The sequence below is a fragment of the Tachyglossus aculeatus genome, chromosome 11 (genome assembly GCF_015852505.1).
Source record: "Tachyglossus aculeatus isolate mTacAcu1 chromosome 11, mTacAcu1.pri, whole genome shotgun sequence".
NCBI classification, from domain to species: domain Eukaryota; kingdom Metazoa; phylum Chordata; class Mammalia; order Monotremata; family Tachyglossidae; genus Tachyglossus; species Tachyglossus aculeatus.
In genome coordinates, this window is record NC_052076.1 from 31951289 (window position 1) to 31967264 (window position 15976).

The window sequence follows — 15976 nt, forward strand, 5'->3', positions numbered from 1 at the left end:
TTATTCTTTTTGGCTTAGTTTTGTTTTTCTCCCGCTCTTACGGGATGTATACCGTCTAGGTCTGCCCGTCTCTCCCATTAGATCTTAAGCTCCTCAAGGGCAGGGAGCACGCTTTCTACTTTTCTTGCACTTCCCCAGATGCCTCACACAGTGCACACCATTTAGCAGGTGCTCAATAAACTGCTAAACTGCTGCTGCTACCAGCTTCCAAACCAAATCCTTGGGTCCCTTTCACCCCCAGCAGCCCCCTCCCCCCCCCCCCCATTCCAACCCTCCCTTTGTGCCCCCCAACCCCAGGCATTGACAAAGTGGTTACCCTGGTGATTGCCATGGTAACCATTGGCACCCTTGCCCTAGGCTCCAGAATCTTGCCCTCAGGTAAGGGGCTGCCTGGCTTTCCAACCACCACCTCCAGAGACCTCCAGGGAGAGGAGCCAGTGCCGGTCGCCGCGACCAGGAACGTGAGTACGGACTGATGCCAAGGTCAGAAGGGAGGGGGGACCCAGGCCAACCCCTCGGGGACCCACTTTCTCCCTTCCCGTAATCCTGCTGCCCCAGGGCAGAGTCAGAAGGACCAAGGTTCTAATCCTGACTCTCCTACTCGTCTGCTGTGCGGCCTTAGACAAGTTGCTTCACTTCTGGCACAGTGGATAGAGCAAAGGCCTGAGTGTAAGAAGGTTGTGGGTTCTAATCCCCGCTTTGCCACGTGCCTGCTGTGTGACCTTGGGCAAGTCGCTTTACTTCTCTAGGCCTCAGTTACCTCATCTATTTTATTTTGTTAGTATGTTTGGTTTTGTTCTCTGTCTCCCCCTTTTAGACTGTGAGCCCACTGTTGGGTAGGGACTGTCTCTATATGTTGCCAATTTGTACTTCCCAAGCGCTTAATACAGTGCTCTGCACATAGTAAGCGCTCAATAAATACGATTGATGATGATGATGATGATGATGATGATCTGTAAAATGGGGATTGAGACTATGAGCCCCATGAGGGAGAGGGACTGTGTCCAACCCGATTTGCTTGTATCTACCCCAGCGCTTGGCACAGAGTACGCGCTTAACAAGTACCACAGTGATTATTGTTATTATTATTATTCTCTGGGCCTCAGTTCCCTCATCTGTAAAATGAGCCCCGTGTGGGACAGGGACTGTGTCCAACCCGATTAGCTTGTATTTACAATTAGCTTGTATTGGAGTAAGCAGCGTGGCTCAGTGGAAAGAGCCCAGGCTTTGGAGTCAGAGGTCATGGGTTCAAATTCCGGCTCCTCCACTTGTCAGCTGTGTGGCTTTGGACAAGTCACTTAACTTCTCTGTGCCTCAGTTACCTCATCTGTAAAATGGGGATTAAGACTGTGAGCCCCACGTGGGACAACCTGATCACTTTATAACCTCCCCAGTGCTTAGAACAGGGCTTTGCACATAGTAAGCGCATAATAAATGCCATCATCATTATTATTATTATTTATCCCAGCACTTAGTACAGGATGTGGCATATAGCAAACACTTAATACCATTTAACTAAAAAAAAGGGCAGAGCCGGGAAGCTCACTAGGCTTCTAGCCCCCGGGGGAGAATCTTCATTCATTCATTCAATCAATCATGATTACTGAGTATTTACTGTGTGCAGAACATTATAGTAAGCATTTGGGAGACTGCACTATAACAGTAAGCAGAATCTGTCAGCTCCAGACGCAGCCGATGACCCTCTCCTGTCCGGAGCCCCAGGAAGGGGGTAGGGGGTGATTCCACACCGCTGCCCACTCTGGGGCAGGGGGACAGGGTGGGCAACGGGACTTAGAGACAGCACTGGGGCTCAGTATCCTTCAGTGGGGTACTCCGGGCAAGGAGACACTTGTGGCATTGGAGAAGCTAGGCTGGTTCTGTAGGGTGATAGATAGCAATAATAATAATCATAACTGTAGGATCTGTTAAGCCCTCTTATGTGTCAAGCACTGTACTAAGCACTGGGGTAACAATAATAATAATAATAATAATGGTATTCATTAAGCGCTTACCATGTGCAAATCAATCAATCAATCAATCGTATTTATTGAGCACTTACTGTGTGCAGAGCACTGTACTAAGCGCTTGGGAAGTACAAGATGGCAACATATAGAGACAGTCCCTACCCAACAGTGGGCTCACAGTCTGAAAGGGGGAGACAGAGAACAACACCAAACATACTAACAAAATAAAATAAATAGAATAGATAAACAGTGCAAAGCACTGTTCTAAGCACTGGGAAGGCTACAAGGTGATCAGGTTGTCCCACAGGGGGCTCGCAGTTTTAATCCCCGTTTTACAGACGAGGGAACTGAGGCACAGAGAAGTTAAGTGACTTTTCTTAAGGAACAAGATACAAGATCATCAGGTCCCACGTGGGGCTCACAGTCTAAGTAGGAAGGAGAACAGGGAGTGAATCCCTATTTTGTACATGAGGAAACTGAGGCAAGAGAAGTGAAGTGACTTGTCCAAGGTCACAGCATGTAAGACAACAATAACAACTGTGGTATTTGTTAAGGGCTTACTATATGCCAGGCACTGTACTAAGCGCTGGGGTGGATAAGAGCAAATCAGGTTAGACACAGTCCCTGTCCCACATGGGGCTCACGGTCTTAATCCCCATTAAACAGATGAGGTAACTGAGGCCCAGAGAAGTGAGTGACTTGCCCAAGGTCACACAGCAGGCAAGTGGCAGAGCAGGGACTAGAACCAAGGTCCTTCTACTCCCAGGCCCAGGATCTTTCCACTTGGCCACACTGCTCCTCACGCACAGTGACATCATGTGCACCGTTTTGTGGAAGTTCTCCAGGGCTTGCCCAATCTAACGTGTTTGTTTCTCCCGGGAGATCCCCGACCCTTCCTCCCCACCCGAGTCTTTGCAACAACCCCCTCCCCACATCCCCTAAAACCTCCGGTGCTCCTGCCCAACCGCGGGAATCAAAGATGGGGGACTTAAAACTACCAGAGAGAAAGCCGGACAAGGCCGTGTCTTCGTGGAAGAGCACGGGCTTGGGAGTCGGGGGTCACGGGTTCTAAACCCGCCTCTGCCACTTGTCAGCTGTGTGACTTTGGGCAAGTCATTTGACTTCTCTGTGCCTCAGTTACCTCATCTGTAAGAAGCAGCGTGGCTCAGTGGAAAGAGCCCGGGCTTTGGAGTCAGAGGTCATGGGTTCGAATCCCAGCTCCGCCACATGTCTGTTGTGTGACCTTGGGCAAGTAACTTAACTTATCTGAGCCTCAGTTACCTCATCTGTAAATGGGGATTGACTGTGAGCCCCACGTGGGAGAACCTGATCATGTTATATCCCCCCAGCGCTTAGAACAGTGCTTTGCACATAGTAAGCACTTGACAAATGCCATTATTATTATTATTATTATTATTATTATGAGGATGAAGACTGTGAGCCCCACGTGGGACAAACTCATAACCTTGTATCTGCCCGAGTGCTTAGAACAGTGGTTGGCACATCAATCAATCAATCGTATTTATTGAGTGCTTAGTGTGTGCAGAACACTGTACTAAGCGCTTGGGAAGTGCAAGTTGGCAACATAGTAAGTGCTTAACAAATACCATCATTATTATTATCTGCTCTGGACAGGGCAGAGACCAGCTGAACAATGGACAGGCCAGTCCAAAACTGGCCACCAGTCAGGGACTAGCCTAGAGGGAGGAGTATTCCCAGAGACTGCGATCTGCAGAGACAGGGACAGAGATACAGAGATAAACAATCACTAGGACAATGAAACAGATTGACAGGGCAGACACACAGGGATGAGGACAGAGACCTAGAGATGCAAAGACAGAGAGAGAGAAACAGTCAAAGAGACGGACAGAGAGGCAGAAAAAAGTCCAAAGCCCCAGAGAGAGAGGAGTCGGGGCCAAAAAAGAGAGACTGTGAGCCCACTGTTGGGTAGGGACTGTCTCTATATGTTGCCAATTTGTACTTCCCAAGCGCTTAGTACAGTGCTCTGCACATAGTAAGCGCTCAATAAATACGATTGATGATGATGATGATGATGACAGAGAGATCTAGAGAAGTAGACAAAGGATTCAGACACTGGGTGGCGGACCCAGAGAGGCAGAACTGAATCTTTGATTTCTAGTATCTGTTTCCAAGTCTTAGTGCGTTGCTCTGCACACAGCAGGAGTTCAGTAAATGGATGGGGGGGATGAGGAGGGGGGGACAGGGAGTGGGGCAGGGGATGAGGGAGGGAAAAGGGGGGAACAAGAAGGGGGATGGGATGACGGGAAGGGAAGGATGACGAGGAGGAAGGGGTGGGGAATATGGGGGATGAGGAAGGGGGTGGTGGGGAGGAGGGGGAAAGAAGAGGGGGGACAAAGAGGGAAGATGGGGGACCAGGAGAGGAGGGATGAAGAGAGGAGGGATGGGGAGATGAGGTGGGGAGGACCACAATGATGAGGAGGATGAGGGGAGGACGGAGAGGACTAGGTGAAGAGGATGAAAGGGGGAAGACGAGGGGGAGGGAGAGAAGGGGGTGACAGGACCAGGGCCAAGGATGAGAAGAGAGAGAGATGGACAAGCAGCCAGTGAAACAGAAAGGCAGTCAGGGCCATCACCATGGTTACCGCAGAGCCAGGGAGGAGAGAGAGGTCAAAAGATGGGAAGGAACAGGGCGGCAGAGACATTCCAAAGAGATGGGGAGAGACCGGGCCGGCTCAGAGCATCCGGGGACCCTCAGACAAGGTTAGGGACAAGGGAGGCGAGAAGCAAGAGAGGCCGACAGCCCCTCTTGTAGAGGTCTGGGGGGTTCGTGGTGGATCACGTCTACCAATTCTGCTCTCTTGTAGTCTCCCAAGTACTTAGTACAGTGCTCTGCACATAGGAAGTGCTCAATAAATACCATTGATTGATTGATTGACCTGTGCAGAGCCCCACAGAGAAGGAAGAGTCAGAACCACTCTGGCAGAGCAAGTGTTTCCACGTGGCCACATCCTCGAGAAGAAGCAGAGAGTGGCCATGTGGAAAGAGCACAGGCCTGAAGTCGGAAGGACTCGGGTTCTAATCCCAACTCTACCACTTGTCTGCTGTATGACCTTGAGCAAGTCATTTAACTTCTCTGGGCCTTAGTTACCTCATCCGCAAAATAGGGATTAAGACTGTGAGCTCTATGTAGGACAGGGACTGTGTCCAACCTAACTTGTATCTACCCCAGCACTTAATACAGTGCCTGGCACATAATGAGCACTTAAATATGATTTAGAAAAGAGAAAGAGCTCGGCCCTGGGAGTCAGAGGATCTGGGGGTCAATCCTGGCTCCATCACTTATTTGTGTGACCTTGGGCAAGTCACTGGGCCTCAGTTTCCTATTCTGTAAAACGGGCTTTCAATATTTGTCCTCTATCCTATGTAGACTGTGAATCCCATGTGTGACAGGGACTGTGTCCGACCTGATATTTTATATAACCCAGCACTTAATACAGTGCTTGGCTCAAAGAAAGAACTTAAATACCGCTATTACTATTATTATTCAATCAATCAGTGGTATTGACTGAAGGCTTACTGTGCGCAGAACACCAGACCAAGTGCTTAGGAGAGTACAATATAACAGAATTCTTACACACGTTCCCTGCCCACAGTGAGCTTACAGTTTAGAGGGACAGACATAATAATAATAATAATGATTATGGTATTTGTTAAGCATTTACTATGTGCCAAGCACTGTTCAGACACCAATATAAATAAATTATGGATATGTACAGTAAGTACTGAGCGGAGGAGTCCTAGATTTCAGGGGATCAAAGTTCATTAGCTTTCTAGCTTTCTAGCTAGCTAGCTAGCTCTCTTCCTCCCTTCAAGGCCCTACTGAGAGCTCACCTCCTCCAGGAGGCCTTCCCAGACTGAGCCCCTTCCTTCCTCTCCCCCCTCCATCCCCCTCATCTTACCTCCTTCCCTTCCCCACAGCACCTGTATATATGTGTATATGTTTGTACATATTTATTACTCTATTTATTTTACTTGTACATATCTATTCTATTTATTTTATTTTGTTAGTATGTTTGGTTTTGTTCTCCGTCTCCCCCTTTTAGACTGTGAGCCCACTGTTGGGTAGGGGCTGTCTCTAGATGTTGCCAACTTGTACTTCCCAAGCGCTTAGTACAGTGCCCTGCACACAGTAAGCGCTCAATAAATACGATTGATTGATTGATTGATTGATTTGAAATGACTGAAGCCCACTGGGAGTTCTCACTCTGATGAAGGGTCTTCCTAATTGGTGGCTGAAAATCCTGTCTCTCCCCACCCGGCCACCGCTTTCACAATCCAAATGGCCCTGGGTGGGCAGGCCAATCTGGCACCATGGAGGCCGTAAGGCGCCAGATCTCAGCTCCATCCTGGCCAGGGAGAGATGGGGCCGGTCCCAGCGTCTCCCATCCCGGGAATCCAGATGCCACCCCATTTCTCTCCCTCTCGCCCCACCTCCAAGTCCCTCCATGGGCCAGGCTTGCTCTGAGGCGGCCTCTCCCAGCTCCCACACCATTCCCCCAAGCTGGAATGCCCTTTCTGTTCCTCTTCTCCAAGTCACGCTGAGGAGCACGGGAGTCAGAGGATCTGAGCCCACTGTTGGGTAGGGACTGTCTCTATACGTTGCCAACTTGTACTTCCCAAGCGCTTAGTACAGTGCTCTGCACACAGTAAGCGCTCAATAAATACGATTTATATATATATATATATATATATATATATATATATCCTAGCTTGTCCACTTGTCCACTTGTCCACTTTTAGACTGTGAGCCCACTGTTGGGTAGGGACTGTCTCTATGTGTTGCCAATTTGTACTTCCCAAGCGCTTAGTACAGTGCTCTGCACATAGTAAGCGCTCAATAAATACGATTGGTTGATTGATTGTCTGCTATTTGACCTCGGGCAAGTCGCTTCACTTTTCTGTGCCTCAGTTACCTCATCTGTAAAATGGAGAGTTAAACTGTGAGCCCCAAGTGGGACATGGGCTGTTTCCAACCCGATTATCTTGTATTTATCCTAGCATTTAATACAGTACCTGGCACACAGTAAGTGCTTAATACTATAAAAAATTATCATTAAAGAACAAAATCTCACCCAACGCCCTCCATCAAATGGCTACTCCTTCAGATTACCCGCCGACATAGCAACATGAGGCCCTGGTGCTCTCTACCCACCTCTGTTCCTAAGGTCAGAACCACCCTGTCCTCCACATAATAATAATAATAATAATAACTGTGGTATTTGTTAAGCACTTACTGTGTGCCAGGCACTGTACTAAGCACTGGGCTGGACACAGGCAAAGTGGGTTGGACATAGTCCCCGTCACACATGGTGCTCACAGTCGTAATCCCCATTTTACAGATGAGGTAACCGAGGCACAGAGAAATGAAGTGACAATAATAATGGCATTTAGTAAGCGATAACTATGTGCAAAACACTATTCTAAGCGCTGGGGAGGTCACAAGATGATCAGGTTGTCCCAAGGGGGGCTCACATCCCCATTTTACAGATGAGGTAACTGAGGCACAGAGAAGTGAAGTGACTTGCCCAAAGTCACACAGCTGACAATTGGAAGAGCCGGGATTTGAAACCATGACCTCCGACTCCAAAGCCTGTGCTCTTTTCCACCGAGCCACGCTGCTTCTCTAAGGTCTTGTCCAAGGTCACCCAGTAGACGAGCGAAGCCGGGATTAGAAGTCAGGGGTTGGGCCCAGCCCTGTATCCTCTGGTCCTTTCCTCTGCTCCGAGTGCTCCCCATCCCATCCCTCAACACACACACCCCATTTCAACCCAACTGGAAACCATCCCTCAACACACACAACCCATTTCAACTGGAAACCATTTGGCACAAATTACTGTCCTGGCATGCCAGGGGGAGGAACTAGGATTCCTAGCAACCAGCCCCCCAAATTCCTGCCACCCTGTCTCTCTGCCCCCTCAGGAGGCACAGCACGGGCAGAACTACACCAGGTGGAGGGCCAGAGGGCATCGCGGACCTGTTCTCCATCTCATCACCAGACCATTCAAGCGCTCCCTGGCAATAAGCAGCCAGGAGGGCATCCACTCATTCCCCGGCAGAAAGCAGTAAGCACTGCCCTGGTGCAGAATGTGCCAGAGCTGGGTGGGTTGGACCTTAGGAGTTTTGTGTGTCATTGAGGGGTCACCACTTACCATGGGCCTGATCCCACCACCCTGGGGAAGGTGGTTGCTTGGGGAGGGGGGGCCTGTCAGCTGGGTGACCTTGGGCTTAACTTCTCTAAGCCTCAGTTTCTTCAACTGTCAAACGAGGATTAAGACCGTGAGCCCTATGGGGGACAGGGACTGGGTCCAACCCGATTACCTTGTAACAACCCCAGCGCCTAGTGCAGTGCCTGTCACACAGTAAGCACTTAACAAGTATTATTATTATTACTCTCATCCGGAATGGGGTTCGAGGGGCCCCGAGAAGGGCTGGGTGGGCATTGCTCCTCATGACGGGAATTACAGCTCTCCCCTTCTCTCCCCATCCCGCAAACCCCGCCACCTCTCTACTTCAGACAGCCACAGAAGATCCCGCTCCTCCTGCTGCCGCCACCCAAGCTCCCGGGCATGGCCTTCAATACCACCCCGCAAAAGATGTCCAGCTCCCAGGCGGCCCCTGAGAGGGTCGGGGTGCGGGAATCGGTAAGCCCTAGGCTGAGGGGGGCAAGAGACCCCCTCAGAGCCCACCTAGAGACTCCCCCCAGCTAAGGGCCCGGCAGGCGGTCGTCTTGGTAACTGGGAGAGAGGGATCGGCTGGGCCAGCCCCCAAAGGGGGTGCACGGCAGGTGGGGGTGGGTTGCTGGAGGGCCCTCTTGGTGGGGGTTAGGGGGAAGGGATGGTGGGGAGTTGAGGCCCTTCCTCCGAGACGCAGGCCCCTCCTGTAGGTCAAGCCCCGTGAGACCCTCCGGGACCTCCTCTACGGTCCGAAGTCCCAGAGGGCCAGTTCCACACCCACCACGACCCACCGGGACTCCTTCCAGCCCTGGAACGCGGAGCCCCCCATCTTCTACGGCGAGAAGCCCTCCGAGGCAGGTACGGTCCGGGCCACGGGGTGGGGAAGGAGGGGGGAAAGGAAGGGTCCCTACATTGACCCTGGCCCAACTGGTCCAACCCTCCAACCCACCCCGCCAGGGAAGCTCCTGTCCCCCAACAAGAATGCGGAGCTGGAAGCCACAAGCCAGAAAGACCACTGCAAGACGCAAGAGGTGCAGCCAGTCCCCCCAAAGAGCCTGGCATCTAATCTAGCTTTCCAAGGTCAGCTCCCCCTTCCCCTCACCCGCTCTCCCAACCCCTTCCCACCCCAACCCCCGTCCTTACACCAGAAGGAGCTGGGGGTCCGCTCCACGGAAGGGGAAGTCTAAATGGCAAGCTCACTATGGGCAGCATGGCCTAGTGGAAAAGGGCCCGGGCCTGGGAGTTGGAGGACCTGGGTTCTAAATCCCGGCCCTGCCGACTGCTTGCCGGGTGACCCTGGGTAAGTCACGTTCATTCATTTACTCATTCAATATTCATTCATTCATTCAACTGTACTTAGGGAGCGCTTACTGTGTGCCGAGCACTGTCACTTTACTTCTCTGGGCCTCAGTTCCCTCATCTGTAAAATGGGGATGAAGACTGGGAGCCCCACGTGGGACAACCTGATTAGCTTGTATCTCCCCCAGCGCTTAGAACAGTGCTTGGCACATAGTAAGTGCTTAACAAATGCCGCCATTATTATAATAATTAGTAGTAGTGGTAGTAAGCACTTGGGAAAAACAAGTCGGCAACATATAGAGATGGTCCCTACCCATCAACGGGCTCACAGTCTAGAAATGGGCTCACAGTCCAGTATTTATTGAGCACTTACTGTGTGTAGAGCACTGTATTAAGCCCTTTGGGGAGTACAGTACAACATTAAACACATTCCCTGACCACAACAAGTTTACAAGTTAAAGGAGCGGAGACAGACATTAATATAAATAAATGACAGATATGTACATTAGAGCTGTGGGGCTGGGAGTGGGGAAAAACAAAGTGGGTCACTGCTTCGATTATCCTTCTAGACTGTGAGCCCACTGTTGGGTAGGGACCATCTCTATATGTTGCCAACTTGTACTTCCCAAGCGCTTAATACAGTGTTCTGCACACAGTACGCGCTCAATAAATACGATTGAATGAATCTCACCCATAGCAGGGGGATGAAATACCTGTTCTCCCTCTTATTTGAACTGTGAGCCTCGTGCAGGAGAGGGACTATGTCTGTCCTAACTAACTTGTACCTACCCTGGTGCTTAGAATAGTGTTTGACATGTAGTAACCGCTCATCAAGTACCATTTAAAAAAACCAACTCTGTTGTACTGTACTCTCCCAAGCACTTAGTTCAGTGCTGCGCAATTGGAAGTAATTGGAAGCCGAGGACCTGATATAATCATAATAATTGTGGTATTTGTTCAGTGCTTCAGGCACCATACTAAGCACTGGGGGATAATAATAATAATAATAATAATGATTGTATTTAAGTGCGTACTATGAGGCAAGCACTGTTCTAAGCACTGGGGTACATGCAAGATAATCAGGTTGTCCCATGTCGGGCTCCCGGTCTTTATCTCCCTTTTACAGATGAGGTAACTGAGGCGCAGAGAAGTTAAGTGACTTACCCAAGGTCACACAGCAGACAAGTCGCAGAACCGGGATTAGAACCCACGTCCTTCTGCCTCTGACAACTGACCCACCCTGCCACCCTCTCCTTGTGGTCTTCTTCCGGCAGGCGAACATGACATGTGTACCACCCACCAGCTGTCTTTCCAGCCCCAGACCGTCGGGCCCCCCAAGTCTCAGGCCCCGAACTGGGGCCAAAGCGAGATCCTGGGTCCCCGAGCCCCCATGGACTGCATCACGATCTACCAGAAAGACTTCCCGGCCCCCAGCCGCCTGCCACCCCCCGACAACCTCGGTCCCCACTGGGGGAACAGGTGGGTCCCTGCTCACACGAGAAAATGTCCTGCCCTAGCCTCCAGGAGCCTGACCAGCCAACTCTAGGCCCCTGGCCATATCTGCAGGCGATGGGAGGACACGGGGAGGGAGAAAACAGCATCTTTTCCTTCTCTCTGCCCTGCCTTCCTGGAAATCAGGGGTTGTGGGGGGCAGGGGAGAGCTGGGGGCAGCGGAGACGAGGAGAAAGAGAAAGGTCAGGAGGCGATCCGCCCCAGACCTCATCTCCTGCTACGTCCCTGCGTGCTCTGCGCAAAAGATGCAGACTTTCCACTGGAAATTCATTCAATCGTATTTATTGAGCGCTTACTGTGTGCAGAGCACTGGACCGAGCGCTTGGGAAGTACAAGTTGGCACCATATAGAGATGGTCCCTACCCAACAGGAAATGTGGGAGTGAAAAGGGGGTAGGGGCTTTAGAGGGTGGGGATGAGTTTGGGAAAGAACAAACTTCAGAGGGTCACCATTTTGGAAACTCTCCTATCTCATCAGAGAGCTGGGCTGAGCGAGCCCAAATCAGAAAGTTCGGGGGAAAGGAGGTCCCATTTGCCCCTGTGGAGTGGGCACCTCCGCTCTGTGCCCTGCCCAACTCACTTCTCACCTCTACCCATGCCTCTCCCATGTTTGAGCCAAATCAATCGTATTTATTGAGCGCTTACTGTGTGCAGAGCACTGTACTAAGCGCTTGGGAAGTACAAGTCGGCAACACAGAGACAATCCCTATCCAACAGCGGGCTCACACCCATCCTCTTCTCCCCACCTTGGGACACCCTTCCCCTGTCCCATTTTTTGGCAACACTGCAAAAAAACCAGAAACAAAGTAAGCCAACAAAAAACCCTCTCTCTCCCAGAAAGTCTTCCCTGATTAACTAGCTCCTCTCTTCAATCGCTCCGGTTCCCTTTGGCTCTTTTCTCTTTTTTCTTGACCGATCAGTGGTATTTATTGGTCACTCAGTGTATGCAGAGCATTGTACTAACCACTTGGGAGAAAACAAGACAGCAGGATTACCGGACATGTTCCCTGCCCATAACAAGCTTGTGCTGGGGAGAGTTGAGGTCATCTGTGTCCAAAAATAATAATAATAATGACATTTATTAAGCGCTTACTATGTGCAAAGCACTGTTCTAAGCACTGGGGAGGTTACAAGGTGATCAGGTTGTCCCAAGTGGGGCTCACAGTCTTCATCCCCATTTTACAGATGAGGTAACTGAGGCCCAGAGAAGTTGAGTGACTTGCCCAAAGTCACACACAGCCGACAAATGGCGGAGCCGGGATTTGAACCCATGACCTCTGACTCCAAAGCCCGGGCTCTTTCCACTGAGCCACGCTGCTTCTCTGATAGCATTCAAAAATACTATCAGACCAAAGAGCAGGCCTTCTGCCTCACTGTCTCCTGCCAGCAAGAGCCAGAAATGGAAAATGAGTTCTTCTCTCTCTGTGTCCCTCCTTAATAATAATAATAATGGCATTTGTTAAGCGCTTACATGTGCCAAGCACTTCCTTCCTACCTCCAGTAAAAGAGCACTGCTAGGGAAGCAGTGGGGCCTAGTGGACCAGAGCACGGGCCTGAGGGTCAGAGGCCCTGGATTCAAATCCCAGTATGCCACTTGTTTGCTGTGCGACCTTGGGCGAGTCACAACTTCTCTGTGCCTCAGTTCCCTCTTCTGCAAAATGGGGATTGAAGTCCTCATCTCCCTCCTTTTCATGCTGTGGGCCTCGTGCGGGAAACAACTATTTGTATTTACCCCAGCGCCTCAGTATGGCGTTTGGCACCCAGCAAGCTCCTAATACCACAATCATCAGGGGATCGGTCTTTAGCTTCGCTTTCCCGGCTGACGGAGGAGACTGGAAAGGAAAATTCAGTTTCTTTCTGGAGAGTTTTCTCCAAGCGCCGGTTCCAAAACATCGCATATTTCAGGAGGACCTGGGTTCCAATCCCAGCTCCCCCCCCCCCCATGTCTGCTGTGTGACCTCGGGCAAGTCACTTAACTTCTCTGAGCCTCAGTTACCTCATCTGGAAAATGGGGATTGAGACTGTGAGCACCATGTGGGACAACGTGATCGCCTTGTATCCCCCCCAGTGCTTAGAACAGTGCTTTGCACATAGTAATCTTTTAATAAACGCCATTATTATTATTTTGTAATTTTTTTTAAATGACGTACTAGAGGCTGAAAATCCACTTTGGAGAAAAGGGGGGGAGTGTCGCCCTCTAGCGGCGGAAAGCTCAATGTCTCCTCCCGCCCAACGAAATCTGGGTGGAGACCTTCCACTCTCAAGTTAGTCCGGCCTGAAAATCCGTAAAAAAAAACGAGTCAGAGAAAATAATAATAATAATAATGACATTTGTTAAGCACATACTATGTGAGAATCACTGTTCTAAGCGCCAGCGGGGAGTACAAGGTGATCAGGTTGTCCCACGGGGGGCTCACAGTTTTAATCCCCGTTTTACAGATGAGGTGAGGCCCAGAGAAGAATAATAATAATAACGGCATTTATCATCATCATCATCAATCGTATTGAGCGCTTACTGTGTGCAGAGCACTGTACCAAGCGCTTGGGAAGCACAAATTGGCAACATATAGAGACAGTCCCTACCCAACAGCGGGCTCATGGTCTAAAAGGGGGAGATAGAGAACAAAACCAAACATACTAACAAAATAAAATAAATAGAATAGATAGGTACAAGTAAAATAAATTTATGAAGCGCTCACTATGTGCAAAGCACTGTTCTAAGCGCTGGGGGTGAAGTGACTTGCCCGAGGTCACTGTTAGGTCATTGTTAGACTGTGAGCCCATTGTTGGGTAGGGAGTGTCTCTTTATGTTGCCAACTTGTACTTCCCAAGCGCTTAGTACTGTGCTCTGCACACAGTAAGCGCTCAATAAATACGATTGATGATGATGACAGCTAAGTGGCGGAGCCGGGATTAGAACCCATGACCTCTGGCTCCCGAGCCCGGGCTCCTTCCACTGAGCCACGCTAAAGCAGGCTGGTGCTTATCTGCAAGGGGTCTAGGCCCTGAGAGCCGGAGTCTCGTGAGTTACAAGGAATCCCTCCCTTCAAGGCCCTGCTGAGAGCTCACCTCCTCCAGGAGGCCTTCCCAGACTGAGCCCCTTCCTTCCTCTCCCCCTCGTCCCCCTCTCCATCCCCCCATCTTACCTCCTTCCCTTCCCCACAGCACCTGTATATATGTATATATGGTTGTACATATTTATTACTCTATTTATTTATTTATTTATTTTACTTGTACATTTCTATCCTATTTATTTTATTTTGTTGGTATGTTTGGTTCTGTTCTCTGTCTCCCCCTTTTAGACTGTGAGCCCACTGTTGGGTAGGGACTGTCTCTATGTGTTGCCAATTTGTACTTCCCAAGCATTTAGTACAGTGCTCTGCACATAGTATGCGCTCAATAAATACGATTGATTGATTGATTGATTGAATCCCCTCTACTCCCACCCCGGAGGCTCCGAGCTGGAGCTCTATAGCCTACGTCCAGTAAGCGCCCAGCGGACGCGCAGGGGAGTCCGCCCCGCATCCTGATCTGACTGCCGGTCCCTCCTTCTCCCCAGCATGGACTCCCAAACTTCCTGCAATTGCTGGCCAATCTGGCCGGGTGAGCCGGGGTGCCAGGGGATGGCTGGGTTTGACGAGAACGCGGTGACCAAGGTAAGCCACCCCGGCGACGGTTGAGTCGAGCAACTTCCAGCCTTCCACACACGCATCTGAATCCTCGGTGGGGTCAGGGGGAAGACCGCTATTTGAGGGGTGCCACTGCCCCTCGTCCTCTCCCAGCTATCCCCCCCATCCCCCTGCTCTGGAACCCAGTCCCAAGACACTACCACACACCAGCAATGCTTCCAGGGATGGGGTGCCCAGCTCCATATCCAACCCAGAGACCCCCCAGCATGGGACCACCACCCAACCCTAGGTAAGGGTATCTGCTTGGTGGCCACATCTGCCACACTGGAATCAAACGGCCCACCCTCTGGCCTGTGAATCTGGCCCTGGCCCCGTCCCTGCAGGCTGGTTAATCTTGAAGAACACACTTACCCTCTCTGGGCCTCAAGCGCTCCATCCAGATTCAAAAAGTAGAAAGGGGAGGCAATGGGTTGCCCGCTATCTGGGGTGGCAGGGAGGAGGAGAGGGAGAGAGGCCATCTGTGAAGAAACGAGCTGGAGACCTGAGAGCCTTTCCTGGGATGGAGATTAAGCGCTTAGTACAGTGCTCTGCACACAGTAAGCGCTCAATAAATACGATTGATTGATTGATTGATTGAGACCCTCACCCAGGAACACCTTCCCCCACCCTCTTGCTCACTGCTGGCCATGGGTTGGGGAGGTAAGGAGAGGGGCAGGAGTGTCAGAGGGTGCACCCACAGAGAAGGTGCCACTGCGACCCCGGCAGCTGACCAACTCCAGCCCCGCCCTCTCCCCCACACCCCTCCTGTACCCAGGCGGCGGGCATTCAGGTTCCATTAAACCACCGGCCCACCATGCAGAGTAGTCTTGGGGCTAAGATGAATGAAGGAACGATGTCAAGCCAGGCCCCGCCGGTCCACGCGGGCAGTGAGGGAGAGCAGACCTTCTCCGCCGTGCACAGGAAGAACTTCAGGTACCGGCGGGGAGGACGGGGGGAACGAAGGCGGATGTGAGGCGGGATGAGGGGAGGGGCGACCTTCACCCCCGACCCATCCGATGCTCCCAACAGGACGACCCAGCAGCCCTCCAGCTTGATGCAGGCTTACGTGTCCTGGCAGCAGGAGCAACAGAGAAGCCCATTTCCATCATCGCCCCGGCCTGATACACCCCAAGGCGCCTGCCCCCCGGCCCAGCCCCCTGCAAGGAGAGAGGGGCGGCCCTTAGCGGGCGGCCCGCTCCCCCAACGGGCCCCTTCCCGCCATTCCAGCTGGGGCGGCTCCCCAACCAATTAAAACCCAAGCACTCGGGAGGTTTCCGGCAGCCGCGGTGAGCCAGTCCTCATTCTTCCCTCCCCGCTCG

At 51.3% G+C, this 15976-nt stretch overlaps 1 protein-coding gene across 1 annotated transcript; it reads left to right on the forward strand.

The window, feature by feature from the left end:
* Window positions 1-396: 396 nt before the first annotated feature.
* LOC119935048 (protein piccolo-like) lies at window positions 397-15930 on the forward strand. Its single transcript, XM_038754682.1, has 9 exons — window positions 397-483; window positions 7926-8068; window positions 8521-8647; window positions 8890-9037; window positions 9137-9259; window positions 10753-10957; window positions 14549-14645; window positions 15433-15590; window positions 15687-15930. Exons 3-9 carry the CDS (start codon window positions 8573-8575, stop codon window positions 15907-15909), a joined length of 1029 nt encoding a protein of 342 aa, XP_038610610.1. The 5' UTR covers window positions 397-483; window positions 7926-8068; window positions 8521-8572; the 3' UTR covers window positions 15910-15930.
* The last annotated feature ends 46 nt before the right edge of the window (window positions 15931-15976 follow it).